General features: G+C 49.3%; 1 protein-coding gene across 3 annotated transcripts in view; it reads right to left on the bottom strand.

The window, feature by feature from the left end:
- Positions 1 to 16,434, bottom strand: part of DUSP22 (dual specificity phosphatase 22) — a 56,083-nt gene that overhangs the window by 22,393 nt on the left and 17,256 nt on the right. For all 3 annotated transcript variants that reach the window (XR_004184155.1, XR_004184156.1, XM_003896940.4), the window contains one exon: positions 15,072 to 15,154. Coding sequence is in view for 1 of the 3 variants with exons in the window: in XM_003896940.4 (XP_003896989.1) it covers positions 15,072 to 15,154 (83 nt within the window). In the remaining 2 variants the exon portion in view is untranslated. The remainder of the gene's footprint in view (positions 1 to 15,071; positions 15,155 to 16,434) is intronic.

Raw genomic sequence — 16,434 nt, 5'->3', positions numbered from 1 at the left:
AACACAAAAAAACAAAATAGGCAGGGTCCAGCAGACAAGACCTCGCCTCTTTTTTGTTTGCATCACAGCAAAAGTCCCAAATAAATTACTGTAGAAAGCTGCCATGGCAGATGAATATGCTCCTGTAGTGAGGCTGCATTACTCATGTTTTAAGTCCGGGTTCTAAGCTGAACATGTATTTTCTGAAAGCACCCATTTGCCACTGATTCTTCCTGCATTCGCTAAATTTAGGACACAGTACTACAAATAATAACTTCCAAGAACTCTGTGGTACTGATGGGCGGGGAGGGAGGAGGGGTCAGAGTGGAGAGACAAGATTTAGCCTCTGGTTTGATTCTGTGAGACAACATGCAAATGAGAAACCTCCAACACCTGTGACTTCTTTCAGGTTAGTCAAAAACCGACATACATTTGACTTGTCAGATCAACAGATGAGCACTCAAAAGCTTATTTTTGTTCAAGATATTTCAGTGCAAGGCTAAAGTGGGCACAGTCAGAATGCTGGATTTCCTCCAGCCAGTACGGGCTGGGTTATGGGAAGGCGGCGAGGGAGATTCACTCTAGCTCCATCTCACCACTGAAAGCCCTATCAGGTGCTTTCGGTTCAGCTGGAGGACTTGCTGATGTACAGATTTGTGACTCAGGAAAACTGGGCCAGTTTCAGCAGTCACTGGCATTCCGTGGCATCACTTAATGAAGGTGAATTCTGAATAGCCCATATCAAAAACTTGCCATGAGTGAAAGCTGCTGCTTAGAAATCAGCAGTCTAGGAGCATTCTCTGTATGTATCATTAGGGAAAAATTTATCTTTTACAAACATGACCTGATCACACATCTCAACTGCTGAAAAATATTCAGGGGCTCTCTCCGCAAAGTAGAGAAGACCCATTTTCACAGTGTTTCAACATCTGTCCACACCCTTCCTGACCTCGCATCCACGACATCTCCCGCCTACCACCCCTGCCTCCCCGAACGCCAGCAACCCTGTGCTGCCGTTAGTCTCCCAACATGTTCTGCGCTTTCCTGCCCCCGGCCATCCTGCCAAGTCCCTGTGGTTTTCTCTCTCTGGAATAGCTTTCTGTGTGGCCCTTCTCCGTAAAACCTCCCTGACGTACCCACCAGGCTCTCTGTGGAGCCTTCCCTCACCTCCTCAGCCTCCCCCTTAGCAGACTTCAGCCCCGTGCTGGGCACCCCACACCACCAGCAGCACATGGCGCATGGCCCTGGCAGAGAGGACTGGCACTGTGTGAAGGGCCAGTCTCTCTCACTAGACCCCCGGATTCCTCGAATGCCCAGGGCTGTGGTCATCATCCATCAGTCTCCTGGCACCTCTCCTGCAAACGGTTCCAAGTGAAGAAAGGAATGCACGAGAAGGGGCATGCCGTTCCAGAATTTTAAACATGTGGCCACCAACCCAATGTGCCCCGACAGCACTGTTCCCAGGCTGACCACGGCACCTGCAGGCAGCCCCGCAGTCACCGTCCAGCGCAGGCCGACCAGTCCAGGGCGCTGTCAGGCCCGCGCCTCCACCTTCACTCGCCTCCATTCTGTACGTGGGGCTCTGTTGCAGCATCTAGGGAGAGCGGTGAGCGTGGAAAACCACGACAGGCAAAGACAAGGCAAAGATGCTGGGCATTTTGGGGGCTGCATTAAACTGGGGGTTATCCATCCCCAAGCTTCAGACCTGGCTGGGCTCCCGGAAGCCCTTCGTTTCCTCTCAGTAATGCTCCTGCTGCCCAACAGCAAAGCCCAGGGTGTGAACTAGGGCCCGTGTTCACAGGGGCACAGCTGTGCCCGCCGATGTACGTTATTGTCTGTGGCCCCTCCCCTCATGGTGGAGGGTACAGTAGCTGCAGCTGAAGTCCCCAAAGCCCCAGATACTATCTGGGCCTTGACAGACCAAGCGTGCCAAGCCCTGGTCTGGACAGTCCCATTGCACGAGTCACTCTCGTGGCTGACAGCTTGTTTTTCATGTCCCATTTGTCTTTGACATTTAAACGACATCTGCTGCAGCACACTACCTTCTTAGAATTGCAACATTCCTAATCGGCAGTTGAGCTCAGTTCTCCTTTAATGCAGAGAGGGAGAGAAGGATTTCCCTTGAACACAGGACTTGACACAAGGAAAGTCAATGTGACATGTGAAAAATACTGAGTGCAGTGCCAGAACACAGTAGGTGCTCAATAAACGGCAGCTGACAGGACTGTCGCCAGTGACTCTCCCTCAAGGGCAATCCCATCTGCACAGTTACCAGCAGATACGGCACCACACACGCCAGGACGCAGAAGCCCAGGGCAGGTGACTCCAGGCACCAGCAGGGAGAGGACCACACTGCTCTCCAAGCTGTGTGCTGTACCGACCGCCCTGAGCCAGCCTCCCGCTCCCGGCAGGACGCAGCGGCCTGCCTCAGACACAGCTCCCTCCTCAGGGAGGCGCAGAGCACTGCTGGGAACACTGTGCCTGCTTTGCAGTTGGCTAAGCCAGTGAGCCCTCGGAGTCCCTCGCTGGTGATGGAATGGGTCCATCAGCTGCAGACGGGTTACAGGCTCCGCAGACCGCCGCTTGTCTTCAGGCTTGGACACAATGTGCAGCATCTAGGAAGCCCTTTTTGAACAGCACAGACGAACCCTCCGGCTGAACCCCACGTCCTCGCTCTGGGATCACACTCTCACACTCTAGAAGCTGTTTGGAAAGAGGCAGACGCTGGCCCAGAGCAGGGTGCTGCCCTCCAGGGCTGGCCAGTTCTGCACGGGCAGGGCTGAGGCTCAGGACGTGCAAAGGCTGGACGTGGTGAGGGCCACGGGAGCTCAGGGCAGAAAGAAAGTCCATGGGTTGGGAGAGTGGATAGAAGTGAGAACAGCAGCTCTTCTGTTTCTCCTCCACACTGGGAGGGACACCCCTCTGTTACGGACTGAGTGAGTCTGAGAGACGTGCTGCATTCCCGCTCACCGCCTGGTGTTCACACGGCAGGTGCGGGCGGGAGGGCGTCTTCCTTGCTCTGCTTAAGGACCAGCAGGTCACTGTCCCCGGGCCTCCCCTGCCCTTCTCCACGCCCTCCACCCTCTCCGTGCCTGCCATTGCTACGGGCCTCCCCTGCCCTTCTCCACGCCCTCCGCCCTCTCCGTGCCTGCCATTGCTAGCAGTCTGATGGGCAATTTTTATCTGACAGCTGCATCCTCTTGCACCACGGCACAGAAGGAGGCCCTAGGTCACCTCGGTCAGAGCCCACATGTGGAAGCACAGGGAAGAGAGTGCCCCGGTCACCAATGAGGCCAGAGGACACTCACTGGGGCAGCCGTGCGGCTAGAAACCCACTGCCGACGCAGGGGCAGCTGCAGAGGGTTCATCAGAAACCTCAGCCTAGAGGACAGTTTTAAAAACCAAAAGGCAAAAACCAAACACACTTGGAAACGTTACCCTCCTCTGCTAGCTATGAGATCTTTTTTTCTTCAGGGCATAGGGTGGAGCCCTTCCATAATGCAATCTAACTGCAGCCTAGATCTACTCTCACTGACAATCATTTAGAGGAGATTCCGAACTGCTTTCCATTTGGGTGCTGCGGGGCGGATCTGGAACGAGGTATTTCATAAAATAGATACATTTGATTTGTACCTATTCTACCCTGGCTAAGCTCTGCCTCCTCCCAGGTCAGTACAGCTGAAATGATCCTTGAACTACTCTGCTCAGGAATAATTTCCAAGAGTAGGAGTCTCAAGCTAAGGTCTGAGCTCTGCTCTGTTCACCCGAGTTGCAAATTGACAGGGAAGTCTGTGCCTTTGCAGCCATCCTAAGATGGCAAAGGGAAGCCCTACGCGCCACTTCCCCCGCGTCCTCTCCTGGCACCGACTGTGGCTGCGCCTCTCACGGAAGGAGCCAAGGGCCTTGTGGATTAACCTCCACTAGCTGGGAAAAATCTGAGAACGAAAAGTTGGACCTCAAGAGAAAGAGGCTGTAACTCAGATTTCAGATGCACCTACTCCCTTCCCATGCCCAGAACCTTCCCCATGCATTTCATTCGCTTTCCCATGGGAAAAGGCGGCCAGAGCTAGCTCGTGATGCCCCTGCCCAGTGATGAATGCTGAAACCTGACGCTGGCAGTAGTTGTGGAGATAACTGAAAGGAGAGAAAGAGAAATAATATTTCAGTCCAAACCTAGGCTTTGATACTGTCCACCCCAACACACGCGCACACACACACACACACACACACACACACACACACACACGTCTTTAAAACGTCCCAGGGAGTCTGGCCACACCGAGGGGAACACATTTTTAAAAGCATGGACAGAGCTTGTTCACAGCCTGTAATAAGGTGATGAAACTAGCTAGGTGCTATTGCTTCACTCTCAGAGTTTTAAAATAAGGTTGGATCACTTCCCTTGCAGGTGTGGGCAGACGCAAGGTCCACCTGCATTGCCGAGCAGGCAATGATTATTCAGGGCACCTGAAAACAGCAGATTTGCTTAAACCAGTCTTTGGTAAACTAGGGCACATTTTCTTATGGCTAAAAACAACAATGGTGTCCAGAGAGCCCTTTAACCCGGCTCTGGGTCTTAGCCAACCCCCCTTTAACTTCCCATTTACACTTCGGACTGCAGACTCGAAGGCCCTCCCCATCAAGCAGCCACAGCCCACGGAACCTCCCTGGAGTAGGTGTCCTCATCCATCACCACCACCAGCCAGGCTTAAACTTATTGACCACACACACCACCTGATGCCGTCCTGACTGAGACCAGCCACACACAGTGCTGTCCTGACCAGAACCAGGCATACACACCAGTGCGTCCCGACCAGAACAGGCCAGCCACACAGTGCCGTCCCGACCCAGAACCAGGCGCCACACACAGTGCCGTCCTGACCCAGAACCAGACGCCACACACAGTGCCGTCCCGATTACCAGAACCAGGCATACGCACACAGTGCCGAGTCAGGCCAGAACCAGACGCCACACACAGTGCCGTCCTGACCCAGAACCAGACGACACACACAGTGCTGTCCTGACCCAGAACCAGCCACACACACAGTGCTGTCCTGACCCAGAACCAGACGCCACACCAGTGCTGTCTATTTAAGAACAATACACAGTGCCGTCCTGACCCAGACCAGGCAGCCACGCACAGTGCCGTCGACCCAGAACCAGGCAGCCACACACAGTGCGTCCCTGACCCAGAACAGGCAGCCCTGATGCCGTCCTGACCCAGAACCAGACGCCACACACACAGTGCCGTCCTGACCCAGAACCAGACGCCACGCCACACAGTGCTGTCCTGACCCAGAACCAGACGCACCTTGCCCTCCGCGGACGCTCTCCATGGACATTCCCCTTGGTCGTTTCTACCAAGCTGAGCCTGTCTCTTCCCTTTCAAACTCCTTCCAGAATCGCATCTCCTCTGAAAGCATCCCAGACGTACTATTCATGTCACCCAGCCTCCCCTTTCCAGTGTCCACAGCACCTAAAACAGCCAAACACGAGGGTCTTCTCGGGTTGGGGTCTGTGAAGGAGAAGCTGCAGCATCTCAGCGTGGGTGAAGCAAAACACAAGCTCTTCACTGGCGCCAGAGGGCCCCGAGGCACCCTGCAGGGAACCCCAAGGACTGTACTCAGAAGAGCTGAGACTAAGTAGAACCCACACAGCGGGTCACAGGAGTAACAAACATGTGTCTGTCTCACAAGGTCATGTGCTCACAGGCTGCGAAGTCCATCACGTAACACCACATAAAAGCAAGACGCTGGAGGATGGCCCGCCGTCATTCCCCAGTCATGCTGTCCTAGCATTTTCTTGCATGGTTTTATTCAAGAGCAAGGGCTTAGCTTCCTGCGTGCATACACTGCGATACTGTGATGCTCAAACCTTCAAGTCCAGCCTAGACCTCTCTCCTGAGCCCTGGACCTGTATTTCTATCCACTGATGAATATCACACGAACATCCCACCCACGGCTGAGCTTGGTCCCTTTCTTCCACCTGGCTCTGCTTCCTGAAGCACTCACATCCCCGGGACGCAGAGCCGTGGGTACTTACGGCTCACTGGCTGTACCCGCAGGCATCCCTGACTCCCCAGCCTGAGAAATGACTTTCTGTCTGTATTTTGAAGATGTCTGATGAGGTGCCTGAGTTTATGGCTGCTGTAACTTCTTAATGGATTGTTCCTTTATTTATGTAGTTTCCCTCTTTACCCTAATCATTATTAATTTTTCTTTTGCTTTCAATTTCATTTTATCTCATAAAAACTATCGCTATGCCACCTTCCTTTTGCTTGATTCTTGCCAAAGAATCTTTACCCTTCTTTCATTTTCAAGCTTGCTATGTCACTTTATGGAAGACTTTCAGATCAAATCTGATCCTTTCACTTCTAAAAAGAATCCAGTCCCCAGCATCCCAGTCCAGACCCTCGTCACTTCTAACGAGGATTACTTCAAGAGCTTTCGAGGGTCTCTGGGGTATCCACCTCCCTCACTCCACTCCATCCTCGAGGCAACATCCTGCAAAAGAAATCTGAATGTGTCACCTGGCTTCATTCATGAATCTTTGCTGGGTCTCTGCTTACTGCAAGATGAAGTTCAGACTCCACAGCTTAACAAACAGAGTCTCTGCTCATCTGCTCTGAGCCTGCTTTTCCAGTCTGGCCACGCTGGTGAGCTCTCAAGAGTGCCAGGACACACCTTCTCCTTGCATGCCCCATCCCTCAGTGTGCGCTGTGCCTCTGCACGTACTGCTTTCTCTACCCAGAATCCCACCTCCAACTCAACTGCCATCTCCATCACTGCCTAGCAAACCTCTGTTTTCATTTAGGACCAAATTTTCACCTCTGTTGAAGCCTTGCTGTCTGCCCTGCAGTGTTAGCTGCTTCTCCTGGGTTCCCAGGGCCCTAGCCTCTGGTATGCATTTTTAAGGATTTACATGCCTGCCTCTCCTTAATTCTGGGACACATTCCGCTTCTCTTTGTATTTTATCCCCAATCCCTGCTACGAGGTAGGCGCTCAAGAAATGTTTGCTGAGTCTGAAGGGATAACAACTTCCATCGCAGCCAAAAGGAGAACTGAAGACAGCACCACCCTCACCCGTGCTGACCACGGTCACCACTCCCCGTCCCTGACCTGCCCTGAAGCACTAAACCTACGGACCCTCACCCGTGCCGACCACGGTCACCACTCTATCATCAGGTGGGGCTCCTCTCCCCGTCCCTGACCTGCCCTGAAGCACTAAACCTACGGAAGACATGCCCCTCGCCCCCCTCCCCACTGAGTCAAACCACACCAGTCCTGCGAGGCTGCCTCAACACCCCTCTCCTGACAAAGGCTTCCCCAGATCTCCCAGCCCATGGCCATGCAGCCCGAGCGTGGACTGGCAGAGCCCGTGCCATCTACGATAGGCACTTTGGCTGCAGTGGCGTCTATGCACTACATGCTTCTCCCAAAACCTGGGTTTGGAGATCCTGGCAGATCTCGCCCCTCACACATTCCCCACCGTGGACGGGGTGAGATGCAAACCAGGAAACCCACTCCAAGAACGCAGTCCTCCACACACCTGTGCCAGGTGATTGCTCAAGCAGAGCAGTCAGGAGGAAACGTCCAGACTCCGGGACTTAACACAAAGGCAAAATCTAGAAAGAGCGTTCTGCAAAAGTCTTCAGCTGTAGGGAGAGGCTGGTCAGTGAGCGTGAGCCCGAGAGAGAAGGTTCCCAGCTGAAGGACAGGGTACCTCTAGGAAGCCAGGCCAAAAGAGCTCTTTGATTTAGACATTTAAAAAACCGTTTCCTCCCTAGACTCAGTTAAGTACCGGAAGATCTCAAGCCCTCTGAGTCCAGCCATGCAGGGGTTCTAGGGCTCCATTTGCAAGTGAGTCTGTGGCAGCAGGACCAGCAGGCGGGGGGGCCGCCCTCACACACCTGACTGCCACACAAGAAGCCTAGATGCAGCTTGCTTCAAGAAACAGCGATTACTAGACAGTTTTCGATCCCTGCTATAATCATTTCTATTTGAGTCATATCTATTTAAATCTGGGGTTGGCTTCAAACAAATTTGCCTCAACACATGAAAGCTGCTGTAGCTTTTGGTACAGCAAGTACCACTGATTCTGGGTGGCTTCAAAGAGGTTTTCCTAGAGAGGTGAAACAACTGAGGTGTGCTGGAAACAACTGTCAATCTGAAAACCATTCCAGGTCAAACAGCAACTGGTTTTCAAAAGACTTGGACCTTTCTAGCAACTTGACACCCACAGTGTTTTTCGGTAAGATAGCTGAATTCACCCACGCAGGAAACAATGGCCAACGTGAATAGGAAATCTTGCCCAGTGCTTCAAGCTGTGTCCCCCGGGGATCTGTGAGTCCTGAAAAGGGGCACAGATTCATTCTGTGTCCAATCAATCAGGCAGAAATAGAGCACACAGGAAATAAAGTCTAGACCATTAAAGAAGTGTCTTGGGCCATCTTCTCCCTTTGAAGATTAAGATGACTGAAACGAAGTGGATGACATACTTGCTTTGGACCAATTGACCATGGACAGCAGGATGTAGCGAAACACAGACTGCCTTCCAGTCAGGCCTGAACATTCAAATGAAATCTACCTGTCACTACCAGACACATAGAGCGTGGCCCACAGACGCCCTTCCCTTCTCTGTCTCCCTCTCTTCACTCAAATAGATACTTGGACATGATCTTATTGTGATAAATAAATTCAAGAATTTTTTTCTTTTTTAAATAGAGGAAAAAGTGGGAACCATCCATTCCTCCCTCCCTTCCCATCCGTCCCTCCCTCCCTTCCCATTCTAGTTCTCCAGGAAATAACCAGTTTGAGGAGTCTGGCATGGTCCTTTCCAGCCCTTATCTGTGCATCATCATGCATATAAATGTAATAGAGAAATACACCATTGACTTTAAATTTTACATTGATGTGATTATATTATGGGTATCATCCTATAACTTGCTTCTTTTTCTTAACAGTGGACTTAACCCTGTGAACACACAGACGTCTTCCTTTTCTTGTTGAATTGCTGCCAAGTATTCCTGAATACGGATGAACCATCACTGACCACTCCCCTTCGGCCGAATGTGGGGGTTGGCTCCATTACAAACAGGGCTGCCATGAATGGCTGCACACCTGAACATCCGCACTCATCTGTGTGTATGAGATGTGTGGCTTTGGGGCGTTGTCCTCCTTGTGCCTGGAGAAGTGCAGCCTATGGCTTCTGTGACTTGCAGGTTCTGGACAGGAAAGGCCCTGGGGTCCTGAGAGCTGAGGCCTGCTGTGGTCACCTGGTGAAAGGTGGAGCTGGAGGTGACGGCCTGCATGGCAGCCTCAGTGGCTGCTGCAGGAGGGCCACAGAAAATGAGGCTCTCCCTTGACGAGAACACAAGTCCCTGTGCCCTGAACGTCCTCTCAGCTTTTCCTAATGATGATAAGCTCTACGAAGTCTGTGACGGCGTTTCCACAAGCTGTGTCCCCACCCTGGCATGGGGCTTGACCACGGCAAATCCACCTTTAATTGACTGTCACTGTCTGTGTCTTGGATGCATGGTCCTCCTTGCAGAGCCAAGCTTTTAATGCCAACCAAAGGTAGCTCTCTAGAGATCAGTCAGAAAGTCACAGGAGCTGTGCAGGTGATGACTGGTTGTTAATAACTTAGGAACGATCATTCCGAACTAGAGGCCACAGCACCTCGATAGAGCAGGACATCCACAGGCACCACTGCTTACCAGAGAAAGGAGGAACGACACAGACAGCCCAGTTCTAGAAGCCAGGCTGCATTGGACTAACTGATCCTCGGGCTTCACAAATTGCTCGTGATAAAGAAATCATTCTTGACCCAACTCCACTTTCATACCCTAATGAACCACCAGTGACCAAAGACACGACAAGACATGATTTCTCACTTTGGAATGGGGCTACAAAGGTGCATAGCTCGCCTTTCATTAGCAGACGTCTGCAGAGGGGCCCGTGTGTGCTGGATCCACGCTGAGTGCGCTAAGGACCAGAGAAACCCCAGCACGGTGGCTGCCTGTGTGGGCTTGCAGGCCAGCTCAGGAGCCCGGTGTGGGCCATGAACACTTAGGTCATCAAGCACAGGTTAAATGGATGCTTAATACCCTACAGAAGTAGTGACAGTGCACACATAACTCATGGCCCAACTGAGAGTACAAACTGAAGATATTACAGAAAGGGGGCAGAAGTCCTGAGCTCAGAGGACCCTGACAGTGTCCCTTTCGGAGGAAGGAGAGCTGGGGCTGACTCAGAGGGAGGGGAGAATTCATGTGGGCAGGAGAGGGTGGGAAGAGAGGAAAGAGAATACACACATGCCTTCTTCAGCTTTAAACACCCTTTATCATCTTGCTTCTGGCTTGCTTTACATTTGGAGAGCCAACAAAATTTCTGTTCAAGAGAAACGGGGTGGATCAGCAAGAGGAACACGTGGCAGGAAACCAGGGCCCCTCCAGGAGCCTCAACCTCAGGGCCACGTGGCTGCTGGGCAGTGACCCAGGGAAAGAGGACGGGGCCATCCAAGCAGACTGGGCATCTCACCTTGGGGAGCTTGCTCATCAGTAAGCAGGTAAATAAAGACAGAAGTACAGGCATACAGATAACAACCAGAGGCAGAAGCCAACCACAAACTAACACAATTGAAGTCCTGGCACCAACACTTCCAAAAATGTCTTCAGTGTTAAAAGAAATATAAACAGAATCACCAAGAATAAATGTCTACATATGAAAACATCCCATTCTTTTAAAAATACCATAAATGGTTCACACTGAAGACAGAAAATACCCAAGCTGAACTCTAGCTCATAAAATCTACCTGGTATACAAACAATACCCGGTCTTCATAGATGAGTACAAATCACTTTTTCTCTACCTGATCCTGCACTGTAATCTTACAATACGTGTTATTTTTAAAAAGGTCAGGTTCTTCGTGTTAGAAGCTTAGTGAAGGCGTGATAATATTTCTTAAAACATTTTTTGTTAATAGTGAGAAATAGTTTTGTTTCCTGCAGGTGCTCTGGTTAAATACACAAAATGAAAAATGAAACACTGAAATTTTTACATTAGAAAGAGTTCTGTTTCTTTTTTTCAGGGGAAGGGAGAAACCTTTCATTGCCCAATATTATTTTCTCAGCAACTACAAACAATATCGGGTTTCTGATTTGAAAAATCACTGTCTTTGCAACCGAGTTTTCACCAACCCTCAAACCCAGAACCATCAGCAGATGCTGGAGACGCTGCCCCCGCCCAGCCCCGCAAATAAGGAGACACTTCTGAGCAGACACGAGCAACCCCCTGACAAAGTCTGAAGCATGGAAACAGGTGAAGGAGGATTTTGTTTTTTCCTCTTACGCAGGTCTGGGCTTACTTTCTATTGAAATTATTATATGTGGCAATGATTTTCCGCCATTTTACCAGCATCATGTGCTCCAAAGTTTCAATACCAAAAGTGTACTCCTGAAGCGCTATGGCTGGCTGCAAAACCCTTGCCTCTGTAGTGAGAAGGCCTCGGTTCCAGCCCTGGCCCTGCCACGTGCTGACAGATGATGAGAAGTCGCCCAGCCTGGGTAAGCCACAGAGGCACCAAAATAACACCATCCACCTTGCTGGACTCAGGGTTCTCAGAGGGTCATGTCCTGGCATTCTCTACCAGCTGGAAGGCCAGGGGTCACATTTTCTGAATTCCTAGGCATCGCCAAAGGCCCAGTCAGATGTCTCCAGATTTGGCGGCAGAAGAGGGACCTCCTTCTCTGGGCTTCCACCGGCTCTGTTCCTACGGGATTTGCACCTGCTCCAAGCCACGGCTCTTCTCTCACTGTCATTAATGCTTATAAAGCATCTACAATGTATATCTTGTGCATACACCAAAGGCTCTGCCAGGGAAGATCTTGGGATGAACTCATTTCTGTTACCCACAGTACCTGTCCCAAGGCCTGGAACGTAGTAGGGGCTCAAGAAATGAATAAATTAGTAACCCTTTGTCTTCAAAGGGAAGAACTATCTGGAAAGGGACGGGATGTGTGAAGAGGGTATTTGCAGCAAATAACAGCAAAAATCTTGCTAATTAGAAGTAAAGAAGAGCGAAGATCAAAGCTCTGTGCTGGTGATGGCGTGGGGGGGAAAGGCACTTTCATACATTGCTAGAGCAAGCACAAATCACACAACCTTTTTCAAAAGTGATCTGGTAAGATCTACCAATACCACTAAGGATATCAGAAACATCGGTCGTGCCAGGAGAGAACGGAGGCAGCGAGGCATGCCGGGAAAACCACCGGTCTGAACGGGGACTCCTGGCTTCCATCAGGCTATCCAGACAGCCGTGGGAATGAACCCCAGGCAAGCCCTTTCATGTCTCCCGTCGTCCAGGTTTCCAGGTTTCTGTCCACCCAGCGACGGAGCTGGGCTTGCTGATCTCTAGACCCTGCTTAGCTGGGACTTCTGTCTCAGACACACAGCGGTGGGGCACAGAAATGGCCAGAGCTGCTCAGAATCTCAGATGTGACTTTAGGGCGGACCAGAAAGCCTGCAAGTCCCCAGGTTTCTATTATGTTTCTAAGATCTTCATTCTGGAAGGTCTACTCCTCAGCCACTCTTCTGAAGAGGTAGAAATTGGAGACACAGGCCTTTTTCCCTTGGCTGACCACCTCATCCCTCATGGTCCAGGGGATAAACACACCTTGTCTCATCCACCCAAGACGCACTGGAGACCATCCAGCCGCTCCCTGACCACAGGCAAGGCACAGCCACTCTGAAGGCCTGAGAACAGACCTTCCATGTTATTTAAGCTAGCAGCCATCAATAAACACGTGTGGTTTTGAAGATCTCAGAAAATAGAGGAGGCCCAGCTCTCTCCTCGCCTACCATTTATCCCTTCACCCTCACTTAGGGGCTCTCACCAACCGGGGGGTCAGCGCACTGCATTTGCTTGGCCCCGCACAGTCGCCCCGCTCACCTTCATCCCTGCCCCGTTTCTCTCCCAGGATCAGGGCCGGCAGAACATGGAGCTGCCGAGGCATCAAACCCATCCATTAATTCCCCACCGACTGCAAACACATCATTTCCCGGACTCATCTCGGGCTGCGTGAGGACACAGCTTCCGGATCTGGATTTGAAACTCAAGACAGAAGGCTGCCTTTATGCCCCAGGCAGACAGCTAAACAAAGATTTGAAACTTCTAAGAGTATAACTTAGTGTGGGCACCACCAATTCAAGTAACTTTGGTGCCTCACTTTTCCCCACTGTGCAATCAGAGGCTGTTGTTTTAATTTTTAAAATAAGAATAGACCATGCATTACTTGCGAACTTAAAGATTAATAAAATGCTAAGGGGGCAATACTAAACTACATTATGCTACAAAACAGTGGTATAACACTTAATAAATATAAAATCACATGGAAGTACTTATTATGAAGCTAAGATAATAACAGCACCCAGAGACCACAACAGGATGTCTCCAAGAAAAAGCCATCCCAGTGAAGAAAAAGGGCAGCACTTCTCTCTCTTTTTAATGGCAGAATTTGTCCTTATAGACTGAGCTACAAAGGGAATAAAAAAGCATCTGCAGTGTGTTGTGCTGGGAACACAGTTTGCCCGCACCTCTGAGGTTTTACACAATCGGTGGGCTTTTTATACGTGAGTTACAACCCCCGCTGCTTCACTCGCCAGCCTGTGGCTTCCCGAGTGACAAGGGCTGGAGCTTTGATTTCTAACACTGGCAGATCTCCTGTCTACACAGAGGTTACAATGGGAGCAGATTTAAGGGTCATGTGCACACATAACAGTGTGTTCCATTAAATGGAGTATAAGGCAGGGAGGCAGGCCTGGGGGCTGAGGGTGGAGAGGGCATCTCTGCAATTTATTAAAATAAAGGAAACCTCAAGCCTCATCTTGTGATTTAAGAGGAAGTCAATCATGACCAGTTTGCAGTTTAACTTACCATCTTGGCCATAGCTTGGCTGTATTTTAAATACAAACTACTGTTGACAGATTAAAAAATGGCTATTTTCAAAGGAACTGTTAGGCTCCAAAAACTGTTTTGTTGTTGTTGTTATTTCCAATAAAATCACGCTGGAACACAAATTACGGCACCTTACCAAAAAAATTTATGAGCTAAACAATACAAGGAAGTAGGAGCTCGGCGATCTGGAGAAATTAATTGAGGTTTGTTCACCATCTATGGTTCTCTGGTACTACAATGTTTAGTAGAATCATTTATTATTCTACATTCTCACTAGTTTTAGCTTGCTTTATACTAACTAAAATCTGGCAGCCCTTATGGCTAAAGAGAATAGATACAATTAAAAAACATTACCTACTCTTGCCTAATAGAAATCTAAATGAAAACAGCCTGAACCAGGATTCTTTCTTTCAGAACAAGTCACCCCTCCCTTTCCAACACCCCACCCTAAAATAGAAAAACACAGACACATCGCAACCACACAGCATTATTTTCTAAAAGGAGGTAACTTGGGCTCTGTCAAGGCCAATAAACATAAATAGATTTTACCTCTAGCCAACAGCTCAAACCGTCCATTAGGGTAAATTTAAAGATGTTTTTGGAATTAGTGCACAAGCAGACACACCCTGTTTACCCTGAAAACCTAAAACACAACAGCTTCTACACGAGTCTCCAGGTTACAGGGCCCTGGGAAACCTCCAGGCACAATTTACCTTCTGTTTTCTTTTACCCCTGAATGCCAATGGTGGCTATTTCAGCTTAAATGGGACAAAATCAGGAAATGAGCAGGCTGAAGTGTTTTGGATTTTAAAACCAGAGATAACTCTGAAAGGAATGAAAATGGGCTTTAAATGTCCGTAAGGTCCAGTGGGAAATGCAGCATCAGCTTATTGCGAGGCATTTAGCCAAGAAAGCCAAAGTGGCAACGCAGCAGGAGGGTGATCAGAAAAAGCACACACCCTTGCACCACGCCACAGACAGCGCGTAACGTAAATACGGCCTGAGCACAATGGGAGCACCCTCAGAGACCGCAGGAGCAGGTTCGCACGGAGAGAACGTGGCTGCCTTCGTGAACGTCACACGCACTCCCACGGAATACAAACGAAGACACCCACACACGCCCCCCGGTGCTCTCTTACCTCCAACATAGGCCTGGCACTATCGTGGACAGACAGAATATGTGTCACCTTGTTCTTGCTCAACTGTTCCGCATCCCTGGCATCTGTCAGAGAAGAAAGGGGATGGACATTTTGATATCTTTGCAAGTTAATTACTCCTAAACTCTAGCCAGAAAAAAAAAAAAAAAAAAACCACAAAATGACTTGCCTATTTCTTTCCTGAAACTTCATAACTGACCATACACGTAGGGAATTTCGGGCTACTGCTTTCATACCTTTTGTCTAGCTTTATTTCTGATTGTCTCATCTTTTGACCCAAAGTGACAAAGAAAAAAACTTTCTATGAGGAACAAGAGTCCCTTGAAATGATCAGGCACAGAAAGGCCTCTGGAATATAACAGCAGCCTCCGCTCACTCCTGCTTGGCTAAATGGCTACCTCGAACCATCTGCCATGTGGTCCCTAGACTGATGCCAAGGAGCCATAAGATGCCGTACATCACAGTTCAATATCGTATAGCCAGGCATTAACCAACGTTACTTCGATAAACCAATGAGAATTCCTGCTGAACAAGTTTTTGTAGTCACCACTCTCCTGATTCGCCTTTTTTTCTTTAAAAACTCGAGCCTCTATTTTATTCTCCGCGGCACTCCCCAAGGCAACTTGAAAGTGTGTTTCAGGCTACAGTCCTCAAGCTTGGCCCAAATAAACTCTCTGTATTAATTTTGCCTCAGCTTCTTCCTTTTAGGCAAAAAAAGTGTTAATCTAGAACTTGAAGTACACTTAGATTAATCAACGTTGTAATCATGATGGATTACATCATCAAGAAGCTAAATTTACGAGACCATTTTGTAGTCAGCATTTGTAAGAGACGACCTTAGGTCAGTCTTTTTGCATGAGACACATAATATTAGGGATATTTAAAATATATTTTTTTTAATTCAATGACCTCTTAATGATTAGAATTCTTAAAAAGCTAAATACAAAAGACCCACTAACTCTGGAAGACAAAGGAGCCTGTGCGTTACTTCTTTCCCCAGATGTCAAAAGCATGGACAGTTCTGGAATCAGACAGGCCTGTGGTTTACATCATCTATATTCACTTTAAAGCACAATTAGAAAATGAAACTCGCTCTGGAAATTCCAAACAGAATTGTCTATCAGCTCTCAGTTGGCTATTAAATTATCTCCATATGAAACTAAGAAGAAAACAAAATTATATTCCCTTCCAATGTTCCCACCTGCAAAAAGAAGACTGAATGGTGTGATCCCCTGAATTGGAACCTTCTACTAATCTACAAAACGGGGGCCAGCAGGAAATGAGGAGGTCCACCGCCCTGTGCCCCCATCCCAGCCTGGCCAAGCTTTTCAAAATGATACAGGAG

Source organism: Papio anubis, chromosome 6 (assembly GCF_008728515.1).
Source record: "Papio anubis isolate 15944 chromosome 6, Panubis1.0, whole genome shotgun sequence".
Lineage (NCBI taxonomy): Eukaryota > Metazoa > Chordata > Mammalia > Primates > Cercopithecidae > Papio > Papio anubis.
Note: the sequence above shows the minus strand (reverse complement) of the source record. Positions and strands in the feature narration are given on the sequence as shown.